The sequence below is a fragment of the Sturnus vulgaris genome, chromosome 6, assembly GCF_052056855.1.
Source record: "Sturnus vulgaris isolate bStuVul1 chromosome 6, bStuVul1.hap1, whole genome shotgun sequence".
NCBI lineage: Eukaryota > Metazoa > Chordata > Aves > Passeriformes > Sturnidae > Sturnus > Sturnus vulgaris.
The window spans coordinates 32,435,882-32,463,163 of NC_142248.1; the positions used below are offsets into that span (position 1 = coordinate 32,435,882).

A 27,282-nucleotide genomic window follows, 5' to 3' on the forward strand; every position below is an offset into this window, starting at 1 on the left:
ACTTCATAAAAATATAAAAACTTCAAAAAGTTTCTGCTTTCATTATTATTTTGACCAAGCCCAGTAACTTCAGCATAATACTTCTTCTGTTAAACGTACTACTTCAAAATCCAAGATTCCTACAAGAAAGGATCTGCAAGTCTGGAAGACTGCATCAAACATCACAAGATCTAATCACTCGATTGGTAAATAAACAAGAAAAAACTTTAACAAAAGTGTTTGTTTGACCAAATCAGAAGAATGGTTTCCTGAGATAGAGCCTGAAGACTTAAGAGATGACTGTATGGATGAATTTTGAGAGCTTTATGCTCAAGAACAGTTTGACAGCTTGAGCTGGATTTAGGTTTTGGCTAATTAAGAAAACCTGCAAAATTGCAGATTTCCTTGTCACAATGTCTGCTCTGACACCAAAGTTGCAAAAATCAATTTTCAGACAGTTTGTTGAAACAGCATGGGTACTCAGCCTGCAGCAGCAGCAGATTGTGTCTAATCCTGTAGTGACCACATGCACAACTCCTGACTTCTGTAAACTTACTGCTGAGAATTGTCTATCACAGACATTTCAAATACATTGAAAAAACTCAACCTTAGAAAGTGATTACAAATTAACTCTTTGAGGAAAAGATGGTTAATAACTTCTCCCTAATGCACACTCTTACCTAAATCCAAACTGACTGGTATGTACTCACCAAGCCCAAGCACTGAAGCTTTGCCTTTTGTGGTTGGCAGAGAACCTGCCACGTCACCTACAATGTTCAGAAACAAAGTGCTCATCTACCATGGGTGTGATCACCTGTGATCCTGCCTCAGATTCTCATTTCTCTTATTTCTACTTGCATTGATATATTTATGTATTAAACATCACGATTGTTGCAACACTGGTGCTTTGAATGTCCAAAGGAAATTGGCTCTTAAAAACACATCTAAGAAAGGGTTTCTCGTTTGCTAAGGAACTGAATAAATGCCCCTTCATAGGGAGCACTGCTGTGCAAAGCCATCTACTGTAAGGAAGCAGGATATAATGCCTCATTTCAAATTAGTATTAGTTAGACTTTTGGGAAAAGGGGAAAGAAGGCAGTCATTGATTTAGACCTAGTTAATTGCTGTTTTTCAATTGAGTAGTAGAATAAATTTCAAAAGATGGTGTCCTTGTAAAGAGTTTATTCAAAAACCATCTTTTATTCACTAAAACTGGTATTCCAAAGGGAATCAGAGATTTTTTTAAAATACCACGAATGCTGTTTTCCTTCAGCTTTAATTATTTTTTTAAAATTTTCTAAGTCAAATTAAGTCAAATTCATCTATCTTGCCTTTCGATGAGTTAGTTACCATCAGTGTTCTGCATTATAAAATTTCAGTCTCTTTGGAATACTAATTTCCTATCTATAGGTTTAATTTTTTTTATTTCATCCTATTTCCTTGATTTTTCTCTCAACAGGTGCTGCTGTAAAATTTAATATAAAATATTTAGTCACAAAATAGTATTGCTTTTATGCACATTGTTGCAAGATCTTTTCTCCAATAAAAACTATACCATCTTCCATAAAATCCTCAAGATATTAAGAACTGTGATGCAGAACAAAATTACACATTGTGAAACAGGTACCAGCACAACAGTGAGATTATATTACATCAAAAAATTTTAATGGTCCCAAATATATACTCAACAACTAAGCATACACTCAGGGGGGCAAAAAAAATTATGACACAAAAGTGACCACATCTAGAATTCCACTCAATCTTTAATCAAGAAGGGACAAACAAATCCCCCACCTCAAAAAAAATTTCTGCAGTTTAAAGGGCAAAGGGAACAGATTTAAAAAAAAAGAGGAAACTTTATATTCGGCCCTCCCCCGCAGAGGTTTTTAAAACCTGTTGTAACTTGAGTAAAATGTTCAGAATGTACGGTTTCAAAGGCAGGTCTCTTTTATACAAAGAAACTGCTGGCATTCTTAACTAGTGAAGAATTATGGCAAAACCCGCCTTTTCTTCAGAAGTCTCATACATGGTCCAAGAAAGCATATTCTGATTGTAGCAACTGTCAGCCAATCCAGAGTTCCACTAACAAAACTCCTGCCCTGTTGGCTTTTTTTTTCTTTTTTCTTTCCTTTTTTTTTTTTTTTAAATTTTGTTTTCCATTTCCTTCCCTGAGAAAAGGGCAATATGTGGTCCAAGCTGGAGAGCTCAAAGGCATAAGTCTTTCCTCTAAATGAAGTATTTCTCCTTCTTCTGCTCCTTTGAATTGGCACTTGATTGGCAGAAATCCATTTGTATAGGTTGATCTGTGTCATACACAGTAATTCACAAAAGATTGCTGCTTTGCTGTGGGTTTGTTTTGTTTTTGGAAAAAAATCCTTCTCCAACTGGTAATGTTCTTCAGCAGTTGCCATTATGATGACTCAAGCTTTGCTTTCTTTGACAAAGGTAAAGTTTCCTCTTTATCTTCATCTTCATCATCCTCTTCATCATCATCAGGATAATCTACAAGCCCAACAAGGCCTCCCTATAAAGACAGACCCAATTATTATAATTAAGAGAATGTTTGTACATCGATAATTCACAATTGCATTGTAATGTGATGTTTGCACAGAATATTGCCATAAGTACATTGGTTCAGAAGGTTTTGAATAAAATGATGCAAAACAAAAATAAATCCTTCAGTATAAATGAAAATGACATTATCTGAGAAATGTTTAAATGAATAAATCCAAAATGAGGTTTTACTTATCCAACTGGAAATATTTCCAGCTGAAATTTAAGTAAAGCCAAAAATCTACATGATTTTGCTAAGCGTCACTGCAGTTCCATGTGTAAAGACAAAGTCTATTTTTACTGAGCACAGCTGACTGTATTGAGCAATCTGGAAGCACTTCAAAAACAAATGCAGAATACCCTTCAATTTGAATTTTTAAATTATGATACTTTTAGAACACAGTTTGTCTTCACAAAAGTTAAAAGTGTGTAGCAGCAAAGAAATTTTTGAATAATATAACTGAATTATGTGTACAGGTTACAAAGTTTAAATAATTTTTCAGCTGAAAATGAAACTTTTGTATTGCAAATACCCAGAAATTTAAGATTAGACAGCCCCAGTCCCTTGAAGAAGGAGCGTGACCTTCTGAAACTTCCCCTAATTATACTATGTTGCAATTTCTGAAGCTTAACCAGCATTTCACTACAAAGGCAGCTGTAGTCAAACACTTTACTCAAAGGTCCTACAACTTATTCAGGTGCCTAATAATGGACACTCAAACGAGAACACTGTATACCAAAGTACAACTTGAAACACAATTACACATACTCTGTAAAGTCACATACACATAACACTGAGTACTGTACACCTAAAGCAATAACATCAGGTAATTAACGAAAAACACATTTTCAACATTGTTTCTAGTTTGTGACTATGGCATGTTTTCCTCTGAAATAATGTAAGATATCTTCTGCCAGAATCCACCAGTGTTTTTCAGTGCACTGCATATTCCCCTTTGTAACCTGAACATTTTTCTTTTGTCACCACTGCTTGAATTTGTGCAGTCAATACTGTATCCAGTATGTTCCATATGTAAAGACTCCATTTCAGATTCAAGGAATTACACTGTCTGGGAGAGAAAAACCTCTAATAGACTGAATGGATTTGCAAGCCAATTCCACCCCTTTTAAAAAGCACTTGACTAACTCTTGGGTTATGCAAGGAGTTTCCTCCACAGAGGGATTTAGAAGAAGCGTCCTTAGGTTCTTCCATCAGCCAAACTCTTCTGATCCAGGTGTTTCCAAGAGAATGCAATCCAAATACAAACTCTTAAGCCACGTTGAGTAGAAAAAAATCCAAACCCTAAACCCGTATTTACATTCACTAGAAGTCAGGTGGACAGGCAGTATGGTAGCATTACAAAACAAGGATGAATCAATGTTATTCCAAGACGATCTGACATGCATACCTCACCTTTCAGAACTGGAAACACTTGTTATGAAAATAAATTCTCATTATCTGAACTGCACTGTATCTACATTTTCTTATCTGCTCCCCATGCTGGGAAAACACCAGTCACTCTACTTTCCTGACTCAATTCAAACATTTTTATTCAAAAGTCTGATAAAATCCAACAGTGTCCTAAAATGTATTTTAAAATGCTAGTTGTGAATATTCACTCCAAGTTACAATGTTCTTTTAAAGTGGCCTTCTTTTTCTACTTCAGAATGCTCCAAATCAAAACTCTAAGTTAGTTCAAAGGTAAAAATGTCACACTCGTGTATTAAAAATTCTTTTGGCTTACAGCAATCACCATCCAATGCAATTTATTTCTTCCACATAGGTCGGTTATAGACTTCTGAACAATATTAAAATAGTCATAGTAGAAATCCTCAATGGATGTGGCAGGGCATTGTGGTATCTACCACAATTTGGCTATGTTTCCAAAATATTTATTTTTACCTGTCAAAAATCCCTGTGCAAGTTAACATAAGTACAGTGTGGTCTGTATTTCACCGTAAATATCACTGCTAAGATCAACTAGTGGCATGCTTCCTACTTGACCAGTCTGGGCATTAAAAGTGCTTTTATTTCTTTCATATACAGCAGATCTCGTTAAAAATGCTGAAGGCCAGGAAAGAAGTACACACAAACCAGACAGGCCATTACTGCTTAACTTGTTGAGTCTCACACAAACTTCACGGAGATGCAAAAGCAAATTCCTATTCTGTAACAATGAAGTCAACCTACAACCATTCAAAATTACCTTAGTTGTAATAGCTGCCATCTGAGATGTGCTTTTAGAAACTGATCCAGGTGAGCCAGGGGACCCAGGAGACCCAGGGGACCCAGGGGAACCAGGCAGATTACTTGCAGATGACTGGCTGGTAAGGTTAGATTTTGTACCACTGGAAAAAGAAAGCTTGAAACTCGGGCTCTGACGACCTGAAAGGTTAGTTTTCAGAAGAACTTCCTTTTCTTCACTTTCTTTCACTGGAAAGAAAAAGAAAAAAGGCAAAAGTAAAGCAGTATTATTGAGTGAAACATTTAATTATAAATCACTTCACTGTTTGGGAAAAGGCTTAATACTTTATGTATAACTCAGTTAAATGAGTCATCATAGACTTTTTCCATACCTCCCAGTGGTTGTCACTGGCCAGGAATGAACACTTTTGTTCTACCAATGGTATCATCTGAACATTTATGTAGAAAATTTTGAGTTATAAATATTATATATATTCAATACATAACACTGAATTACAAACCAAATAAAACACAGAAAAAATTGACTATCAGCTAAGATTTTAATTTAAATGCTTTAAGAAACAACATATTTTGTAATATTTTGCTTTTAAATACAACAAAACTTTTTTAAAGTCTGGTCTACCAAACTAATGTTGCAATTTCAAAATAAATAATAAATACATACAAATCCTTCACTGCAGTAGGACTACATAATACAAGTTATAGCATTCATCTTCTCATCACTTACATTTTTTTCTTTCCATGAATTTACTGATAGGATCCATAATATCCTCATCATTTTTAGGCTTGTCAGAAGGGGGCACCACGGCCTCTCCATCTTCCATATCATCCTCATCAGTATTAAACCACATTTCCTCCTCATCCTCCAGGGTTCTTGCATCTCTTCTGTACCTGTGGTTTCTCAAAATGGAGCGCATGCTGCAGAACAGTAAGTTTTAAAAGCTTAGATTCAAAAACCAACTTATGTTAATAATAAAACTTCTACTTGAAACTCTGTGACAGCTTACTGATCCATACATTTCAGAGGAATAAAAACACCAACAAATCATTCACTAATGTGAACCTTTGTATCTTCAGTGCAAATATCATTAAAAACTTCTCTGTGTAAAGAAACAAAGTAAAACTCTGATAACAGCATATTCAGACTACCTGATCACTACAAAATTCTGTAGCATATAAACAGCACTATTTAAAGTAATTTTAATAAATCTCACTAAAGATTTACTGAGATTCTGACTTGGTTTACCAGTTTGCACTGGTAAATAAAAAGTTGTAAAACAAAGAGTTTAGAAATGCAGACTTATTATCTGAAAATACTCTGAAACCTGTTAGTATTCAGGATCCAACAAGTTTAAAAAAAGTAATAAAAATCTAACTCAAATATGACTCTAGTTTTAAGCAGGTACATTGAAGAGAAAGCTCTCTCACTGCAACATCCACCTGTAACAACTTTTGGTCACACATCAATATTTTCCATTTTTCAGAGCCTTGGATATGAACTGCTACCTCTCTCTCCCTATTAGATCTATTATCAGTGTTGGTTTATCTCAGCTCCACCTTCCTTTTCTCTTTTACCACAGAAGCAGTACTATGGTCTTGGAGCAGAGGGACAGGGATGTGGTCCTTGAAGAATGGGGAGGAGGAGTGGAAGAGACACTGAAAACATTTTCATTGTTAGATGTTGATTTTAACAGTCAGCTTCCAACAGCAGCATGAAACTCTTGATGAAGCACTTCACAATTTACTAGATGAAATGTCATGTTTTTCATTAAGTGTCTGTTACTGGGATCAAAATCCTAATACAACCTTAGACATTTGCATTACTAAGTGTAAGAAAAAGCCAGAAGGGAAAAATTGGAACATTACAAGTTATTGAATAAAAATTCTAAATGTACTTTTAATAATAAATCTAATTATAAGTAAGTTGCTTGCCAGCATTATCATACATCTATACTGCATCACAGCACAAAACTATGACTTAAGTCTAATGAATACTTTTGTGCCCTGTGTCAACAACACGTTGGGCTCCTTCCTTACCAAACTATTATTTGCTAAAATATGTAAATAGTCTTTTTATTTGTGCATTTTATTATTCGCCGGTTTTCACTTTAAAAATTACATGTACTGTGACAGGACTTGTGCAGCCACTATATAAGATGTAGGAAGAATGTTGAGCTACAGACCTCTATTTTCTGTTGTATAAACTCATGCAGCACAAAGTCTTAGCTCAAGTTAAGCCAAGACAAAAACTACAGCTTTACTAGCTATACTGGATGGAAATTACTGAAGAAAGCAGCTGGGTGTTCTTTCCCACATATACATTTATGTAAGTAAGAATCATAGCCTTGGATTTCACAGCTATTTAAATGATATGCTTCGCTGACATAAGTCAAAATAATACCATCTCACTTTTAGCACCTTAGTACTCAAAACTGCAAATCCTGTACATGTTCTTGAAAGTGCTTCAATGTTATAAAAAGTGCTTCAATGTTTTAAAATAAATCTACACTTACAGTCTCATTTTAATTGTACAACTCTCAAATTTAAGTATTAAGAAATCTTGTGGCAAAAAATAAGTCTGAAATGTCAAGATATCCTAGTAGGACTAATCAGAATTAATTTTAATGTATTTTCAAGCTAATTCAAGACAGCAAAACAAGAACAGATCTTGCTAACAATTCTGAAGAGTAACTCATCTGTTCACACAAGCATTCTGTTTTAATGAAACTAGACATAAATCAAAAGTAAATGGAGCAAAAAGACCTAAACTTCCTAGTTTTATACATCTCAACCTTTTAACCTTGGGCAACTGTGTACTAAGGAAGGGAACTTTTGCTCTGAAAAACAGAAGGAGCAATTCAAGCTTTGCATCAGATTGCTTTTTACTCCATCAGCAAATCTACCCGGGACAAAAAAGCATTCTCTGAAAACTTCTTTGTATGTTCTATTCCTCAGGCATTTTGATAAATTTTGATAAAGCTTATCTAAATATCTACTCCCCCAACTAAAATAAAAGAAAATCTGATGTGTAAATTTTTGAAGGAAAAATCCACACAATGGTAATTCACAACTGACAGTCTTTCAAATCAGCAGTGGAAATCTGCTATTTAAACAAATCAGCTTGGTAGAGATACTTGGTAGGCTTCCAGCCTCACTGAAGTACTGCACTTAAGTTTAAGATATGATAAATTAGCATTATGACTGGGGGTCCAGCAACTAATGTTCGCTGAAAGTTGATCAAAAGTCTGCAGCAACATATTTGAAAATCACGCTTTTAATCAAGTAAATTCAGCAAGGCTTGAGATGCAAGCAGAAGTCTAAATTATCTGTATTTCCCAGTATAAGACAGCAACCCACCAATAGTCTGATAAAAGAATTAAAGCATCAATATGCTATTAAGAGCATTTAGTGTATTTTACCTGTCAAGTTTTGGATTATCTTGTCTTTCCCTTTGTTGTTCAAATCGTAGTTTCAGTCCTTTGAATGTCTGCACATAATCTACATCTTCCAGTGCCTTCCAGTAATTTTCAATTACATGTGCTGTTAATGATTTTATATCTTCCTACAGGAAGAAACAAACATAAAGTGACTTATTTTCATTCAAATTAGTTTATTTAATACAATATAAGAAGTATCTGAAATGAGAATGCTGTAACAAGCACCATATTAATTAACTTATGCAAAAATTAGTATCATGCCTATAAGTGTAATTAAAAATCTAGAGCCTCAAGTATTTGATTAGCAAAATAGCATCAATTTTCTAGCACTATCTCCTTCAAAACATTACAGGACCTAAAGCCTGATAAAAATCATACCAAACCCAATCCTAAAATATCTTTCCACTGTAACTGAGAGATATTTTCATACTGATAGAAAGCACAGTGTGCAGTCCTTCAGGAATAGGCTGCTCCAGCAGGGGTTCCCTGTGGGGTCACAAGTCAGTGCAGTGTGAGCTCCTCTCTCCATAGGGCCACAGGTCCTGCCAGGATCCTGCTCCAGCACAGGCTTCCCGAGGGGTCAGAGCCTCCTTCTTCAGGCATCCACCTGCTCTGGCCTGGGGTCCTCCACAGGCTGCAGGTGGATCTCTGCTCCACCACAGACCTCCAGGGGCTACAGGGGGACAGCTGCCTCACCGTGGACACCACCATGGACATCACCACGGGCTGCAGGGGAATCTCTGCTCCAACCTGAGCCAGTGGCACACTCATCTCGGAGCCAGCTGGCATTGGCTCTATTGAACACAGGGGAAGCTTCCAGCAGCTTCTACAGAAAACAGCCCTTTAGCCACTGCCACTGCAAACCCAATACACCACTGTACAAGTCACGACCACCTATACAGATTAACTTTTTTCATAGCTTCAAAACCAGTTATCAATCAGCTCTTCCATGGTGATCAGGTCATCTTATTCTTGAATTACCTTGAGTCCCAACTCAAAGAAGAAAAAGGTGATCAACACTAAAGATTTCAAGAGCTGACAGTGCGTGGTGCCTTACTCCTCCACAACTGTCTGCACTCTAGGTTGGCCCCATTTACCACATTTACAGTCTGTACAGCATCTTGCCAGAATCTGGGTGCAAACAACAGCAAGGAAATAGTACTGTGCAGACAGCCAAAGTGGCATGAATATTTAAGAGACTCCTTATGGAATGAACTTGGTAGCACTCCATTAAAATAATCAAAAGAGATTGGTATCTCTTCTGTATAATTCCATATTCCATTGAATTGACATTACAGAGCACAGCTAGACTTGATGGGGTTGTAGCAATAGTTTCTAATTACATTCCTGTAATAACAAGACCATCCAATCTGCATGATGAAATTTGATTAGTGCTGTCTTTGCAAATCTGGATACTGTGAGTACAGTATCAAGTGAATTTAATCTTCAAGTAACGGTAGTGTTTGAATGTAAGAAAGAACATGTACAAATATACAACAGTGATATAAAACAAGGTTAATATAAATACAATATTATATGGTCCCATTATTACAGCATAATTTAGAGCAAAAGCAAAAAGAAAAGTTATCTTGAATTACAAGACTAAACAATACAGTAATTATCATCAGTATATAGCAGCACTCACCACTCTGATAAATTCGAACATCTCTATTATGGCAGAGTTCATCAGATTATAACGAGAACCATTATTTAGAAATGCTTTGACCACGGGTTCAAACAAAAAACTTTTCATTATGTAACGGTTGTAGAATTCATCCTTTAGCCCAATAATCTTTCTCTTGAAACGAAGGGCACCTGAAACACATGTGTTGTCAACGGAGTTTTTAAATTTAAAAGGAAAACTGCAGAAATTACTCAGCATTAGATATGGCAATTTACAGCCTCAGTTCATATACAGCAATACATTCAGTCATTCTCTATTTCTCAATAGTCTTGACTATACTGGTGAAGATTATTTACCTGCTCTGTCATAAAGAAATGCTCCATCATAACTGTTCAAACGAAAACACTTCTGTTCACGAAAGAATTCATGTAGTATTGTTTAACTATAATACTACTTATGTAAAAATCTATTTTCGATTTTTAAAATTACTTATGGTAAAGGTAAAACATTTTCTCAATAGAAGAACTCAGAAATTGGCTTATCCCTATCATACAAATGTTTGATTAGATTTAACTAGTTCTATCTGATTAGAATATAAACGATCTCATTTTAAAATTAGTAAATGACATTTTATTCACACACATAGTAAGGCAAAGAAAGGCTTGATTTACAACCAGTTTAAAGCTCCTTCTGAAACTGCCAAGTGTACACAAGTGAGAGAATGTTCATGCAAAAAGAGAAAGTACAGTATCACATGGCAGCACATTTTGCTTAGCAACCATGTGTACAGATTATTTGGTTACAAAATGTAAAACGTACTTATTGTATAGTACTGCTCAGTCAACTTAAGGCTTTGTTTCTTTAACTCCATGTGTACAACAGAATTACAGAGAAAATCTCTTATTTGCCTCCAGAATTAAGTCTGCTTTGACACTACTGAGCTGAACATGGTCAAGAAACTACCACAGTCTGAAGAGCAGAACACTGAACTTCTGTGCAGCTTAATGCAGTCAGGTAGTCACAGCTGTAATTAAGTACCTCTGATAATTCCTACTAAAAAAAACATCAAAACTTACCATGTTCTCTTAGTATATTCAATACTGACATACCATCTCTTCAATTCCCCTATCCACTGAGATGAAGCAAAATCCTTTTTTTAGGATAAAAATGTATCTATAAATGCAAAATGATTTACTAACAGTAGCTGATATATCTATAATCTGTATAGATTCTATAGATATAGATATAGTATGAGAAACACAGACTACGAAAGTAAAATTTCTGTATTCAGTCAAAAATGATCTATGAGCATTTGTTTACAGCAGAGTGAAGATATGTATCAGTTTATTCCTTAGCTTTCAAACTTACACAATGCCAAGAAAGCGTGCTTTGAGGCCATGAGAACGAGTACCCTTCGCAGGATATCTTTGTTAATAATGTAATTTTTTATGTGATAGGTATGATGTTCTACACAGAAAGTTAGCAATTCCAGTATTAATGCCAAGAGTTGAGCTGTCTGAAAATCATCTGTAATAAAACAAAACCAAAATAATTAAACGTATGTGGAATACTGCCTTCACAAGCTAACTTCAAATATCCAATTGTGCTCCAGTAAACATTTCCAAGTTTTTTTTTTCCCCACAGATACTTTATGGAATATGCTGCCGGATATGTTTAGTCTTTAAAATGGATTGAGTTATGGATGATTTTCTATGAATACAGATATGGCAGAAAACTCTCTTAAAATATGGAACCAATTACATTTTTCTTAAATTCGTGTTTGAAGGTTCAGAGTACAGAACTTAACCCTAACATGAGTAGTCAGGCTTATTTAACCAAATCACATTATGATGTCCACACATCTAGATCATAAACTATTGCCCCATATGCAATGTCTTGACTAAACTTGCATCAACAAACGTGATCTATAATGCCTTTTAAACTAAAATACTGTGCAAGAAATATGTCGGGGTCTTTTAACACTTGTAGTAAGAACTGCTGCTAGTAGCCAGCATGAACAATTACTTCATCACTGATCTCTGCTTTCTTAGTCTGATGTAGAAACAATACTCTCGAATTCAGCACACTTTCCCAGGGGAAATGTTGCAAGATTTCTAGTAATTCCTGATCTTTAGAAACCATTTAGACATGTTTAGAAGTCTAAACTGCCCCATGAGTTCCTAAAAATTATACAAGTATTTTATTTTTTTGCTAAAGCCAAATTTGCAGAAAATATTGTTCACTTATTAAATCAGGTCTCTCTGCAGAATTTTGTGCTTATGCATTATTCAAATGACTAAATATTGAATCAGCATTTAACTCTGAACTGTTTCATAATCTCAGATTCAAATTTTTTAGAAGGAAAGGAAAATGTCCTTTGACAATTATTCTAAACATTGACATTCAACAGCCTTGATGTGCCCAAAATCCAGTGTCATTACCTTTGCTAGGCTTGTCCTCTGTAGTATTGGCCAATAAAGGGGCTGTCAGAACATGCATACAATGTTTGTAGAAGAAACCCAAGAACTCTGTCTTTTCTGTTTTCTAAGGAATGAAAAAAAATGTATGTAGCATGTATCATCAAGTACCCTAAAAAAATCAAACGTAATTTCATTTGAAGGTATTTACTTACATTAGCAGTGGCAAGCATATTTTCTGGATCAACTAAAGTACGAAGCAAACCCATGAGTAGCACTGCTCCTCCAAGTTCGGGATCTGTGTCACAAATCATGTGTTCTATAATGAGGTTAATGAGTAATATATCCTAAGAGGGGGGAAAAAGAAAAACAATTCAAATGCAACACCCTTGCACCAAATCTGAAATTATACAATGCAACAAGTATCTGTGAACAGGTGAACTCATCTCACCTAAGAGAACTCTTTAAAACACAGCAGATCTGTGTCCTGTTACCAAATTCCAAATTCTTTCTTTGAAACTAGGGCTCATGTCATTCATAGCCATAAATATACACCAGTAATATCAAAAACAATACACTGATTTCTGAGGACTCTCTACTTACATCATCATTCTGCTGCGCTTCCTGCATCACAAATTCTCGTACCATGGATGGGTTGTATTCAACCAAATATGAGAATATGTCAGTGGCTGCACTTCGTACTTGCGCATCATCCATACCCTGGAAAAGTAAAATAAAATAATTTTGTTTTCTTGAAAAGGTTAAATGGAACCAGAAAACATACAGCTTTAATTCCTTCTCACAAATCACACCTAACTATTGCTAAACCCCGATTCTAAGACTAAGTCAACTCTCACTTCTCTGTAGATTTGACAAGCTGGACAAAATATATTTTATGGTTTCCTTGCCCTTTAATTGATTTCCCTATTTTCTTACTTATCTGGAGAGCAAAAAGCAAGCCAAGCTAGGAACAAAAATAGGAAAACAAAACCGGAAGAATGTCAGGGCACTTACTAATGTCATATGGTGAAAGCTTTTAAAGTTTTACAAAAATATTTTGAACATTCTGAATCTTAAGCTAGGACTAGCCAAATGAAGCAAATAAAAAGAAAACCATTTGCTGAAGCTTATGCCGAATTTACTTTTTAAAAAAAGCCTCTCAGAAGATAAACAAAATTGTTATGACAAATAGAATTGAAACGACTTACCAATATAACTTCTAGTGCAGGCAGTATGCCCATATTCGACAAAGTTTTGAAAAATGCATCTCTGTTTTGAGGTTGCAGTGTTTGTGAGAATGCACAAAACTCTTTCAGAAAATTTACCTGAAAACCAGGAATATATTAGTTTAGCAATTAAAAAACCCCACAAAAGAACAGGAACATATTAGGTTAGTAATTAAAACAAACAAAAAAATTTCACATGTCACTTTGTGGTAACTGTCACATATTTTACAGATTTCTTACCAATTCCTGTCTTTTCTCCTCATCTGTGGCTTCATCTGTTAGTTGTGCAAACAAGTCTGTCAGAAATTTTTCATCTTCCTACAAAAGCAAAACAATACCATTTGTTTATTTGACAATATCAAAAGGCATCCAAGTATAATATGAAGTTCTTCTAGACCATGCTTCCTGGAATGAAGAGAACATATGTTTATATACTGTAGTTAATCACACCAGTATCAACTTTCTAATTAAATTTTCAAGGAAATTAATATGCATGTTGTTTTTGAGCTTTAGTCATGTTCAGAACCATTCCACTCCCCAACAATTCACTCTCAATTATGACATTTGTTGCCTTGCCTTCCAGTTGCCCTTTTTCTACTTTCTACTGCAACTCTCATTGTTTTGTCTTTGACTTCTTCAACTTCCTTCCCCCTTGTCACATGCCAGTCCCCTTAAATCACACTACCCTTGGTCACCTGTTTACATACATTTATAAACAGCATCTCCCACACAGCCCTACACACACGCACACATCCATGTGTATCTTTGGAATGTTGTTAAAACTCTGAAGCAGAACAAAAGCAAGGACACAATGAAGGGAAAGCTGCCTAACAGCAGGAACGAGGTGAGATTCCTTCCCCCTCAATGCTGTGCAACGAGTGAATTCTAGAGACCAAGTCAAAACAACTGTTGCTATTACATACAGAATTTATTGGATATTCTGGCTGACAGCAATCAAAACCCATTTCATTATTTTCACATGGCTGTACCTTAGCAAAACTACAAACAGCTGCAAACACATTACAATGTATTTGAAACTGATTGATTGAAATCAGCAGCAGAATTTAGCGTTCCATAACCTTTACAGTCCCAACAACTAGGAGATTATTAAGACAGAAATAAACTTTCTCCCATCCTTTTCCCAATATTATGCAGTAGTAAGGCAGCTCTTGCTTGAGAAAGGTTTCTGTACATCAGGTACTAATACATATTTTCAGAAAGCTGCCACTGTTGTTTCTTGTGAAGTCGTAACGCATGGATGTGCAACATCCCTCCACCCCAAAATCCAAGTGCCAGAAATCCAAGCTGCTTTGTTCATTTTTGCACTGCACAGAGCAAAACCATGAAAAAGTATTTCAGATACACACACAAAAACCTTCTTGTGTTTTGAATTACCTCAGTACCTCATCCATGCTCACCACTCAGCCTTGCTGAGAAAGTGACTACCTCAGTTCTGACAGCACATCACGCTAAGGCTGCTACAATGCCACAGCACAAGCAGCATCTCTACATGGCACTGCACAACACAGATAAAGGCAGAACAGGTTCGCATGAGCTACTATATCTCACTGCACTATAAAGTAAACCTTATATTTAGAATACGCTATGTTTTCTCTTGTCTGATGCTTGAACTGTGCTCCTAAGCTGACCCAACAGACAATGAAAAAGAGTGATTCCTGGGCACAAGTTCAGGTGCTGTTTCTGTGACTGCTTCAAAATCAAAACAAAAGGAGATATGAGAGGCCTCATTTGAAGTATACCAAAGCTCACTCTGGAGAATCAAGCACACATGTAAATTTTGACTTCCAAATACCAACACTGAAGTATGTTCAAAACAACTGTTAAGGTGTTTGATTTCAAGAAACATACCTTAAGCTTTGATAGGAGAATACAAGGATGTTTGGCTACCTGCTATCCAGCTGTTATATGGCTTTTTAAGTGTTATGTTCTAATATCTAACTCATTAGACATCACAGGTAACGTAAGTAACCCACAGTAGACATACTGACATATTTAGTCACTGAAATTAAAAATAAAAACCCCAAGCAAAACAAAACCACATGAAACCCAGTTCTTTTGAAGAATATGCTGGTTCTTTTCCATGATTAGCAGTGCATTTAGGAGAATGCCACATAGTTTGCTTTCATTTCTCTTTTCACTATTTTGATCAAGATGTAGAACTAATCTTATCTATGAATACTATTGAGAAGATGCATGCTTATCCCCAGTTGGAAAGCATAACCCTTATATCCCTTCTCACTGTGAAAGCAACTTTTCACCTCTTCCATGACATCTGAGAGTGAAGGCAAGCCAACTATCTTAAAATGATCACTGTGAAAAAATAATGGTAACTTCAGCAGCAGATAATCATGGCTCTTACATATGTCGTGGAAGGAGAAGAGACCCTGTACTGCTGGTGACAGAAAGGTGGGTTTCATTTATGAGCCACTTCAGTGTCCCAGAGACAGAGTCAGCTGGGGAAGCTGCACATCTGGCACTACGTGGCAGAGCAGCACAGGCAGGAGCTGGCTGGGCAGGAAGGCATGGGCAGGACCCCAGCTCAGCTCTCTGACCAGATCCTGCCACATCCCTGACCTCACCAAGATGTGGCTGTCTGGGTGGTGGCAACCCACTCACCCTGGTATCGGGCTTGCAAACATATGGGACCTGTAGAGGGAATTTAAAATTGGCAAGTGATAAAGACTTCAATGTTTCAGGAAGAATTTGCAGAAGTTCAGTACGTAACTATTTTCCAGCATTCCAGATATAGACTACAACACAGTATTTTACAATTCTGCATTAAATATAATACTGAAACATTCTCCATGTCATGCCCTCTCCGAAACCCCATTAAATACCTTGCACTTTTAAATTAACAAGATTACCTGAAATCTCTAGGCTCCAGAACAACCATGACCTATTTAAAATCAGACAAATTAAGATGGATCTGAGTGATTGAAACATCTCACCCTTGCATGGATAATATGCAGTAAATGGCACTTATTCCAAGAAAATAAAAACAACTTAGTAATAAGTTCACACTTATGGCTTAGACCTGAAAAATGTTTAACATCTCATTTCAGATGCTTAATGAAAGGCAGACATGTTGCTGTTCATGAGAAAAGACCCAATCCTCTCACATATACAGAAAAATTGTCATTGCAAAGAACATTCGAAATACAAGATTCTCTCTCTCAAGCTGTAAAATTACTGACAAGGGCAATATATCTAAAGAAATATTCCTGAACAATACTGCCAAGACCTGTGGAAATGCACAGTCTGAGAGCAGAGTTCACATATTTTAGAAGTCACAAAGCACCAACACAGAATGATAGAATTACACGAATTTACATGTTTTCTTTTTTTTCCAATTGCAAAAATCCCTCAAAGTATGTCTGTGAACACAGTGCAAATGTGTAATTCTCTGCAGTATGTGGTCTTTGCACACAGACAATTATCAAAACACATTTAGCTGTACCTTAGATGCTGTGAAGGTCACAACTGTTTTCCAGGAAAACCAAACTGCAAACAATAGTTTATGATGTAATTGTGAATTCTAGGTACTTTCCCCAGGCAGAGACATTATTAGAAATACAATACTTAAACTATCTGTACACCAGACATTAAGTATACTCATTTATGTTTTGCAAGATTCTAAGTAGATGCTTCTATATTTAATACATTTCAAAGCTAATGAAGATAAAAACAAGCCAGGCCAACGACTCACTCAATCATTTATGACTTTAAAAACAAGAAAACTCACAGATAAGATAGGATCACAAAAAAGAACACTATTTACATTTGTGATTCAACTTCCAAAGTAGCCCTCCTCCACCTGAAAGGCACTTAAAAAAGCGTTCTTCAAAACCAAGCCTCTTTTAAATGTAGTTAGCATTCAGTGATCAGGTATTTTTGTGTCTGTGGTTACAGATAATGACATAAAACACACTTTTCTATAAAAAAAAGAAAAAAAAAATCTACAAAACTCAACACCACCTAAACTGGAAAGAGAACACACATTCCATCCTATATTCCACATCCATATTCTTTTTGGGCAGAAACAATATTTTACCCCAGAAAGTGAAATTTTCATAAAATATTACTAGCAAACAGATAATTACCGCTTCAAACACACATTCCTTCCTGCTAGCACACAAAGTATTTCTTAGTTTAAAACCTCTTTTATATCTGACTGCCTTTCCACACATGCCTTCATCATGTACTACTTTCACTTGAATCAACACGTTGGAAAAGTAGCAAGATCCACCAAATCACTTTTGTAGTTTCTGAGCATGTGGAAAATGATTTTCTACAATGAAGTTAATCCCAAAATCATGAGCATGCACCACTTGCAAATGTCGTTCACCATGTCATTTCCCCCAGAAAGCGTTATCCTTTTACACTTTATTACAAAGTTAACTTTGCTGAAAGTAAATCTCCAGTTATTCCTGAGCCAACTATTGTAAGAAAGCAGACTGGATTTGGGCTATCAGTATGCACTAACACAAATCTTCCTCTAAAACAACTACAGATTTGCATCCACAGGACTCTGTTAAGAATAAGCAACTATCTGTAAAACCACTTTCAAAAGTAAAACCTGCCTATCATTGCACATAAATACAGTAAAATATACAGATGTACTTAAAAATCTGCAATTTTTTAGCTCTTGAAAAGGGATATAGGGACTGTCAGTAATATGACTTTTGTATTTAAAAATTCTGATTTACCAGTACCATCTGATCACTGCTCTACCAGGCACAAAAACTATTTTAATATATGTCCAATTTTCCCCTTCTACTCTCCACTTTCCTAAAAATTAGAAACCTTGAAATCTGAATGCTCATACCTAAAAGTAAACCTAACAATATTCTCTATTCTGGAATATAAAGACATTGCATGATCTTGCTGTCAAAAAGAACACACCAATGAGAAAAGGGGGAGAGAACAGACGGAAATAGTGTTTGCTCACTCTATGGCGCAGTTTTGCAAGTTTGGTTTTTTTTAATGAACTAGTTAATAATATAAAGGGAAAGAACTGGTGGCCTCCAGTGTAAACATTAATATATATTTTTTTAAATTGCAAAAGAGCGTCATATAAAGCAAGAAACACCACTTACCTGTCCCACCCCCATTCTCAAAACTTGGCCAACTCCATGTTTCAGCAAGGTTTCTTGGTGGCTATGACATCTCAAGACTAGAACAGGCTGGACCCCAAGCAGTAAGAGCATACTAGGAGGGGCTGAAATTGCAAAAAAATGTTATATACCTCTTCCATATCTTACACACTGTGAATGACAAAATCTGTAATTGAGTAGATTTTCACAGCAGTTAATTCTGCAGGCTGGGAATACTGTTTTCATGGCTTTACTATTTGTCATGCATCAACAGTATCTGGTTTGGTGAGATGTTGACATACTCACTTAAAATTACCCAATAAAATTAAACCGCAAACAAACTAACCCCTAGTTCTCAGAAAAACTCATCAATGCAAGCACATTTTTATAAAGCTTATTGAGAAAGCTAACCTCCATGAAGAAGAAGGGAAGAGCATGATTCATAACTCTAATGCCAAAGATTATCTATTTTCTATTTTTGGTGTCAGCACAGAAGGGCAACAGTTATTTCACCTACCAAAGAAAGCAAAATGATCGTAGCAAGTATCTTTCATGACTACAGAAATTATTTTTTTAAACATATGCAAAGTCTCTCTAATAAAGCCAGAACTCTGAAGAATCAGCATGTTCTCATCTACAATATTAATTATAACTGAAAAACTGACTTTAAATGTCAGTGACCTTTAGTGACCGTAAATGGCCTATCTTGACAGTAAATGCCTTAAATAAAAACAGTGGTAGTTTTGAGTGAAGTTACTCAGCTTGTCACGAAGCATAAGACACAATCTGTACAGTCTGGTACAAACTTCTAGTCACTTCTCTGAAACTACAGTCTGGTTGAGTTAATTAGATGAGAGTACTGTAAGGTGCCACTTTGGCTAATAGACAGCCTGACATGGAAAGGCCTCATTACAGCTCACTTTCTTCCATGATGGAGTACGAGTTTTTCTTTTCCCTTCCTTCACAGCCAGAGAGAGAGAGAAAAGAACAGAATACCAACAACTCCCTTGTACACACAAGAGCTGCAGGATGTCATGGGATATCAGCTACTCAGGGAGTTTACTTTTATTCTGCCAAGTGAAACTTCCCAAAGAGATCTCTTTTGTCACATCCTCAATGATCCAAGAGAGATAACCTAAAGTCAACAGCAGGGGCATTAACAGCCTTTATTATGCATCTGCTAAGAACTTGAGACTCATCCATGGCTTCCAATAAACTACCATGAGGATCCCAGTGTCTTTTCAATTAATAACGACTTCCAAAATAAACGATTTCTTCAGTACACATGTAAGGTTAGTGAGCACCAGGAACTACAGAGAACTATACATCCTTCATGAAGTAACACCCCTTCCATACACACGAAGTATTGTAATACCAGCTACAGGAATGCATGATGTTAAACCACACACAGATTGAAGAAAGCCCTTAGGAATTACTTACAGAAGTGAAATCAACAAAATCAGTCTCTTAATTCAGTTCTCAGAGGATTATTTATTCTAATAATCTTCAGAAATTTGCTTTTAGCAACGCTTGCCAAGAGGGCAAGACATTTTTGAGACAAAAGTCATAATGGGTGCTCCAGTTGAGACCCTTTAACTGAATCTTTTTCAACATTCTCCCAAAGTCAGACTTGTAAATGTCTTCAAACTAGCAACTCCAAAAGCATTAAGGCCTTCTGACTGTTTCAGATAAGGAACAGTGACTTTGTTTATCAAGGACATACAGACAGGAACAGTTTGGTTCACCTAAGCATAAGCTGGGGCCTAGTACTACTGAAGATGACTGAGGTGTTTCACCTGACAGATTAAAGCTCCAAGAGAGTGGATTAAGTAATACCAGTATTCTGATAACTGAGTGTGATGGAGGAAAAGTTGTGAGGCCTAGTTCTGACAATTATTTGCTCTAGGAGCTTGCAAAAGAAATTTTCACTCTCCTTTGCTATATATTTTCCATGAAACGATACAGGGAATCAAACTGAAGATAAATATGATTAAAGTAATCAGTACCACCTAACACTTGGTCCATTTCTCCAGATCAGATAGCCCCTACAAAGACAGTGACTACTCATTTATTAAACTCTGGGAGAAATAGAATAATGATAATTAACCTCTACAAACCAAAATACATGTGCTGTAACACTTTGCTGAGTTAGCTGAAAGCTCCCCTTACAGAGATGTGCCACCAACTTCCAACACTGTTAAGAAAGCTCACGGGTTGGCGCAGAACACCTAAAACATTGGTAAGCTCTGTAAAGCATGAAGTAATCTCTTTACATTTGCAGTAAGATACATTTAATGAAAAACTGGTAATTCCAAGCACCGTTATTTAGGGATTTATTCAGACAAACTAAAAAATTCAAGCATCTAAAATGGTCTTATGTTTTTAATCTGTACTTTCCAAACATATAATTTAATTTACTTCAAAATCAGCAACAGCTACATCGTGTAGAAGACTATGTTGTGAGATTTATGCAAAGTGATTTCTTTTCATGGTCACATGACAAAAGATATCTCCAAGTCCAGTGACTAAAAAGTCGCAAAATACAAAAACAGCAACTCTCAAAACTCCTGTTAAAATCAAAGTTTTTAAGTGCAAACTATTCATTCCAAAGAACCTCATTCAATATTCTACATATTTGCTCTATTTAAATCAGTTACAGAGAATGTAGTCCAAATCCAGAAATTAAAGTACATGTATTTGACAACTCAGTACTCAAATCCACGCCTTTTCTGTCACGCTCCACAATCACTTACAGAATCACAGAAATGAAGGTTCCAGAGAAGCATCTCAATCTTTCCAGGAATAAACACCCAACTTTCTTGCCCAAGCACAAGTAAGAGACTATGAAGATTTGAAACTTACCTGTAACATCCCAACTATTTCCACTTTATTAAAAAAGATGAACGAATGAAGTGTTGATAGCATATTTTCCTCAAAAACTGAGGGAGTGGGTAGGACCATATCTTGAATATATTGTACTCTGTATGTCTGATGTATTTTTTGCTTCAGCTCTGGATCAGATATAGGTATCACCTCTTTAAATTTTGCTGTTTTAGTCAGAAATTCCCTGTGTTTCCGCGACTGTGATAAAGACGGATCATATTCTAGGCATCCAATTACATCCATTATACATTCCTCGGAAAACATGACTTCAAAAAGTGCAGTTCTGTTCAAAAGGAAAATTCCCTTAATAATTTCATATAAGTGGTGTAGTCCTTCAATGTTCTCCAAGTCTTCGCACACATGAAAAATTTCTAAGAGCTTCTTAATATAACCCTCATTTTCCAGTGCTAGTGCGAGTTTTTCACGACGCAATGGTGAAGGCAGTGAGGATGCCACAAGTTCTGCGATTTCTTCTAATCGGCTGAGCTCACAGGATGGCAATTCCAGACCTGGTGATGACATATCATCAAAGCGCTCCTCCTCAGATTCATCAACAAGATCCTGAGTAATATCAACAGAAGGGTCTTTGCCTTGAACCTGCAAAATAAGATGTGTTAAAAAGTGGAGTTGAATTTTACTGTTACTTGAATGCTTTTAAAAAATACCATTTAAATATCACAAATTTTTTCTTTGTATGGGCAACACAGAAATGCAAATCTACTCTGACATTTGGTTTGGAAAATAAAAGAGATGAGAAGATTTCTTAAAATAGAAAACTTTATAGAACTGTTTCTCCATTAGACATTTACTTATTTTCTAAAAATGGGAAGAAGAATAAGGAAAAAACATAGGTTTTCTGAGTACTTCAAATAAAAACAGAAATTCACAATTATCAATATGGATGGCCACTTCTTAATAGGCTACTGAACAAAGCTGTTTGTTTCCAGTCTTTACTCTCTACAGATCAGATTTTCAACTGAAAAACAGTATAACATTATCCTAGTGATAGCTTTAAAAATTTATCTATAGGCTGTTAACTGCTCTTGATGCTTTTCAGGACTTCCACTACCTCAAATAGAGAGGACAGTCCTGCTAATTTATCTGCTATTTTCAGTTCCGGAGAGCTGCAAGTCAAAATCTGTTACTGTGCACTTTCTAAATACTCAACAGAGACACAGAATCTTCTCTTAAGAACAAAAAAAGCTCAAACTAACGCTGGAAAAAGAATAGTGGAAAACTGACTGTCAGAAAAATAATGCACAGGGCTTGCAAAGATCTCTCCTGAAGTATGAGGAAACTGTGGAAAGTATGAATTAGTAAAAAAATGCACATATGCTTGGGCACGAGAGTGTATCAGCTTTAATGACATATTAATTTTAGCATCTGCTTGGAGTCTGATGTATCAAATTCAGAGAAGCACTACTGTGCAGAACAGTAGAAGGTGCTGTTGTTTTTAATCTTGAAAATCAGCAAAAAAACCGAGGGAGAAATAATGCTTCAATTATAACAGCAAGCCTATAGTCAGAATGCTGCTAAACCCCATATACTCTTCTGCTTATACAGCAGCAACCACTTTCTCTATAAATGGTATCAAAGCTTTCCTTTTAGAAGTTTTAATGACTGAGGAAGCTTAAGATCTATAAAGTACACTAGACACAATTACAATAGCATGGCCTCAAAACAGGATGTAAAGACACTGCCTTCCTACAAAAATATTCGATCTTTACGTGAGGGTGAGGAAACGGGGCTTCTTATCTGGGTGTTTCCTACAAACAAAACTTCCCCCTTTCCCCACTTTGTTTCTTCCCCAGCTTTTGGGACATCGACTGCTAAGGTTCTTGGAAATGTTTCTGTACTTATTTACGTAAGTGGTAAACTGCTGAAAAGACTCATTCTTAACAAAAGGAATAATCTACACACATGTAATTATGAAACCAGATTTCTTTTGCTTTGTTTCTGAAATCACTAAGAACAAACTTCAAAACACAGACTGCAGAGAGCTAGATGTTTGTTAAGAACAGAAAGAGTGCAGAGAGAGATGTAGAGTAATTTAGAGAAATCCCACATAATGTAGCACAGAACTAAGAGAAGTTGTAATGCCTGGAATGGAAGAAAAAACCCAAACAAGAACTGAGAAAGTGAACTAACATCAGTGAATATATTGATTAAACTCTTTTGGGTCAACAGTTAATACCCAAACAAATATTATCCACAAACAACACTGATTCAGTGACCTGGTTCAGTGATCTGTTTGTAGTGGTAAAACATATGTTCAAAGATTTCTTAAAACATTGTATTTAAGGTGATGATACAGGGATGGAGCTATCTCCTACTATGAGATAAATCTTTCATAGCCTGGAAACTTTTACATGGAAAAAAGTTCTGAGAGAAACTCAATATTCCCCTCACCTGAAACAGAAGAATGAGAAATGTGGAAAGGGAAATTTAAATTAAATATGGCATTATTATATAGATCATATAAAAATTGCATATTGCAGTACATAACATTATAAAACTAAGAGCTCACATACATTTTTCTCTCCACAATAAAACTTCATAGGTAATCACTTCATTTATGGCTACTCTGAAAAAAGTTAATTATCACATTAATAATTAGGCAACCTTTTAAGCACTCATTTTGAGCTACACTTCCTTGGGCGAAAAAAGAGCTAAAAAGTTATGTTGAGTAGAAAGACATGAAAATGCTCTAAAAAAGTACCCAAAACTTAGATTAGGTTTGTATTAAATTTCCGGAGGAAGGAGAAAATTTTCAAATTTAAAAATGTAAAATTTGGGAGGCCTGGCTAAAATGGTAGTTTTTACTTTCTATCTACTGTTGTCCAAATTCAAAACAGACTATAAGTTTTGAACACAAACATTTAGATGTATTAGATTGTCTTAATCTTACATTTATCAAACTTACCTGACATATTTTTTCCCATATTTCATCACAACCTGCTTTTTCTTGAAAGCTAAGTGCCAAATCATAATTTTCAGCTTCAGACCACACAATCAAGGTATCCTTTAAAGAGAGGAAGAGTATTTTCAGGCAATATATTTCAGATTTTATTAACCTAAGTAGTGTTTAAAGAGTAAAATTTTCAAATAAAAACAGCCCGACACCTAATTATGACAGGACAGTATTACAATATAAATGCATATACAATACAAAATTTGTAAATTTTTTAATGTTTATATTAAAAACATTCCTGCATAAATCAGAAAAAAAGAAGTTCCAGAAAGATATCAAAAGTTTTCATTCTTACTTTATGCGACCATAATATTGTAAATCTCAAAAAGTTTGACCTAGAAAATGCACTTCTACCTCAATGCATTCTCTAATAAAATACAATAACAAAAGCAACAGGTTTCGTGGGGGTTTATGTTGGGGTTTTTTTAATGTTTCAGTTGGGCCACATAAAACTACTTTTTCTAGAGGATCAGATATTTTTTTTTTCATTTTTGTAGGCCCCAGAAGACACTCTGCTAATGCACAGAACAGCTGTTTAAAAGCTAGTCCCAAGATGGCTACAAACTTTAAAGAAGAGAAACAGCACAATTCACTGCCTCGGAGTACACACACCCACTACACTGAACCACACCTTAGAGTTTGACTTATCCAAACTACAATTCTGGAAGGAAGTTTTGCCCGGGATTTCTAAAAATTACTTGAAACCATGCTTAGCTATGTTCACTTCCCAGACACTGAAGCTCTCGCTTACTAGGACAGTTCAAGAGTTTATCAGAGCCCTCACATTGCATGCAAAACCAATATATGAAAGTGGAAGCTGATGCTGTAAACAGCAATGTCACAGACTGACAAGATATTTGATGAAGTAGTTTACAGAAAATTTACTAAACAACTCTTAAGAACAACAAAATAGAAAATAAAATTAAATTAATAACAGAAGAAAATAAAATCAGCATCATTTACATATATTGAATCAAGTTTTATTGTTAGTCTTTTGTCTTCCTGTAATAGCTGAAATATAGCCACAGTAAATACACATAGCCCCATGAAACTGCATTATTTCAGCCAAGTGCTAAACCATGCATTCACTCACTAGGACAAGAGACATGAGAATTCTTCTTATACATAAAATACAGAATTGGTACTTCAATAAGTATAGATTTTGCTTAGAGTGATATTAAAATTAATACTGACAATAAAAAGAAACCTTACATTTAGATTTTGATATGCACTTACTAGAAAATACCTTAAACTAAACTATAATCTAAACAGCAACAATCAGCCAGGCTCCAATGGGATTGTCAAGCAATACAATATAATCAATTTGCCATTACCAGAGCAGCTATACTGCTTCAGAGGCACTAATGGCTTTACCTTGTAAATGGCAAATAGTTTACCTTTTCCTTTTCCAAAGGGTTGAGGAAGAGGTGGTACACAGAAGAAAGGGATTTAGGAAGACCACCTCCAAAATACAAAAGGAAGAAAAAAATCATAATTAATAGTTTATTCTCTACAAGACAGGTCATGGAGCAAATTCTCTGGTAATAACAGATTGACAGCACCTGGTACTGCTGACTCCAACAGAGCAAAAAAAATCAGTTTACAAAAATCTGGAAAGTGAAGGTCCTAAAAAAAAAAAGTATACCACCTTTTAAAAACAGTATATACCTTACTGCATATTAAGTGTAGGTATCAGGTTCAAATTCTAATACATCTGTCTCTCCAACTGTATTTCTACTGCAGTAATTTTCAAGGCCACTCTCCTTAGCTTCACACTGAGTAGTGCTTATTTAATTCAAAAAACTTAAACAACCCTAACACCAAATTTTAAGTAGACTCTAGCAGAACTCGCAAAATTCCCATCTAATTACATTTCCATCCAGGTGAAAGTAGCTAGAATTCTAAGCAAGTCATTTCCAAAGGACCAAAATGTATTTTCTTCTTGATAAAGAAGAACAAACAACAAATGGGGAAATGACTAAAAAAACACTAGTAAGGGCAGTGGTATTTACATTAACTGCTTAAGTTTAATAAACAAAAGCTCTAAGTCTCTGAATAAAATTCAGCAACAGACCAAGACAGAGAAAGGAAGGCAGAGAAAAATGAAAGAGAGGACAGAAAGTTAAATCTGCTTTTGAAAACTACAGTCACAGATGTAGAGAAGTGTATTTGGCCATAGTATGGCATTTTTTCTCTTTAACAAGGGAAAAAAATCTACTACTAAACGTGGAAGCTCACACCTCCATACAGTCTGATGTTTTCAGTTCTTTCTTCTTTGGAAAATAAAACAAAAAATTGCTTAAAGAAATAATTTAAGCAGCAGAACAATCACCTTCCAGTTTGTTTTATCAGTATTAGAAAAGTGTTCTCTAATTGCCAACACTAAAATTTGAAATTATTAGTATCTGTTATCTTATCATACAAGGGTTTTGAATATTATGGTTCCTCAGTAGAAATCTACCAATTGCTGCTCTCTGGATCTTTAGTAAACTGTATTTGTCTGCAGAACCTTTCCTGCATCAAAGGGCTTTTAAAAAGAGAACATGAAACAAAAAGCACTCCACTCTGATGCACAACATACAGTTTTGTCTAACTTTAAATTCACTCTTAAATGCAGACAGTTGTGATTATAATTTCATTTTCTTAACGCTACAAAGCTTATAATCATCAAAAAGAACTGGTCAAGACTTTTACATGTATGAAGAAATGACTGAAGGAAATTCTAGATGGAGTTAAAGACAGAAGAATACATCAACAACAATCTACTTTCTGTTTATTTTATTGAAAGAAATCTTTGTATATGCTTCTGTACATGATCTGACATTTCCTCAGCGTAAACTGAGTTCACTAACTACTCTGGATCTCTCAGCTA

General features: G+C 35.5%; 1 protein-coding gene across 1 annotated transcript in view; it reads right to left on the reverse strand.

Moving 5' to 3' along the window:
• Positions 1 to 1,622: 1,622 nt before the first annotated feature.
• Positions 1,623 to 27,282, reverse strand: part of PPP4R3A (protein phosphatase 4 regulatory subunit 3A) — a 41,058-nt gene continuing 15,398 nt past the window's right edge. The window contains exons 3-15 of the mRNA XM_014869888.2: positions 24,363 to 24,461; positions 21,419 to 22,036; positions 13,683 to 13,760; positions 13,425 to 13,541; positions 12,820 to 12,936; positions 12,432 to 12,563; positions 12,241 to 12,343; positions 11,168 to 11,326; positions 9,821 to 9,990; positions 8,158 to 8,300; positions 5,466 to 5,656; positions 4,740 to 4,966; positions 1,623 to 2,503 (exon numbers count right to left, since the gene is read on the reverse strand). Coding sequence (XP_014725374.1) covers positions 2,390 to 2,503; positions 4,740 to 4,966; positions 5,466 to 5,656; positions 8,158 to 8,300; positions 9,821 to 9,990; positions 11,168 to 11,326; positions 12,241 to 12,343; positions 12,432 to 12,563; positions 12,820 to 12,936; positions 13,425 to 13,541; positions 13,683 to 13,760; positions 21,419 to 22,036; positions 24,363 to 24,461 — 2,268 coding nt within the window. The 3' untranslated portion in view covers positions 1,623 to 2,389. The remainder of the gene's footprint in view (positions 2,504 to 4,739; positions 4,967 to 5,465; positions 5,657 to 8,157; positions 8,301 to 9,820; positions 9,991 to 11,167; positions 11,327 to 12,240; positions 12,344 to 12,431; positions 12,564 to 12,819; positions 12,937 to 13,424; positions 13,542 to 13,682; positions 13,761 to 21,418; positions 22,037 to 24,362; positions 24,462 to 27,282) is intronic.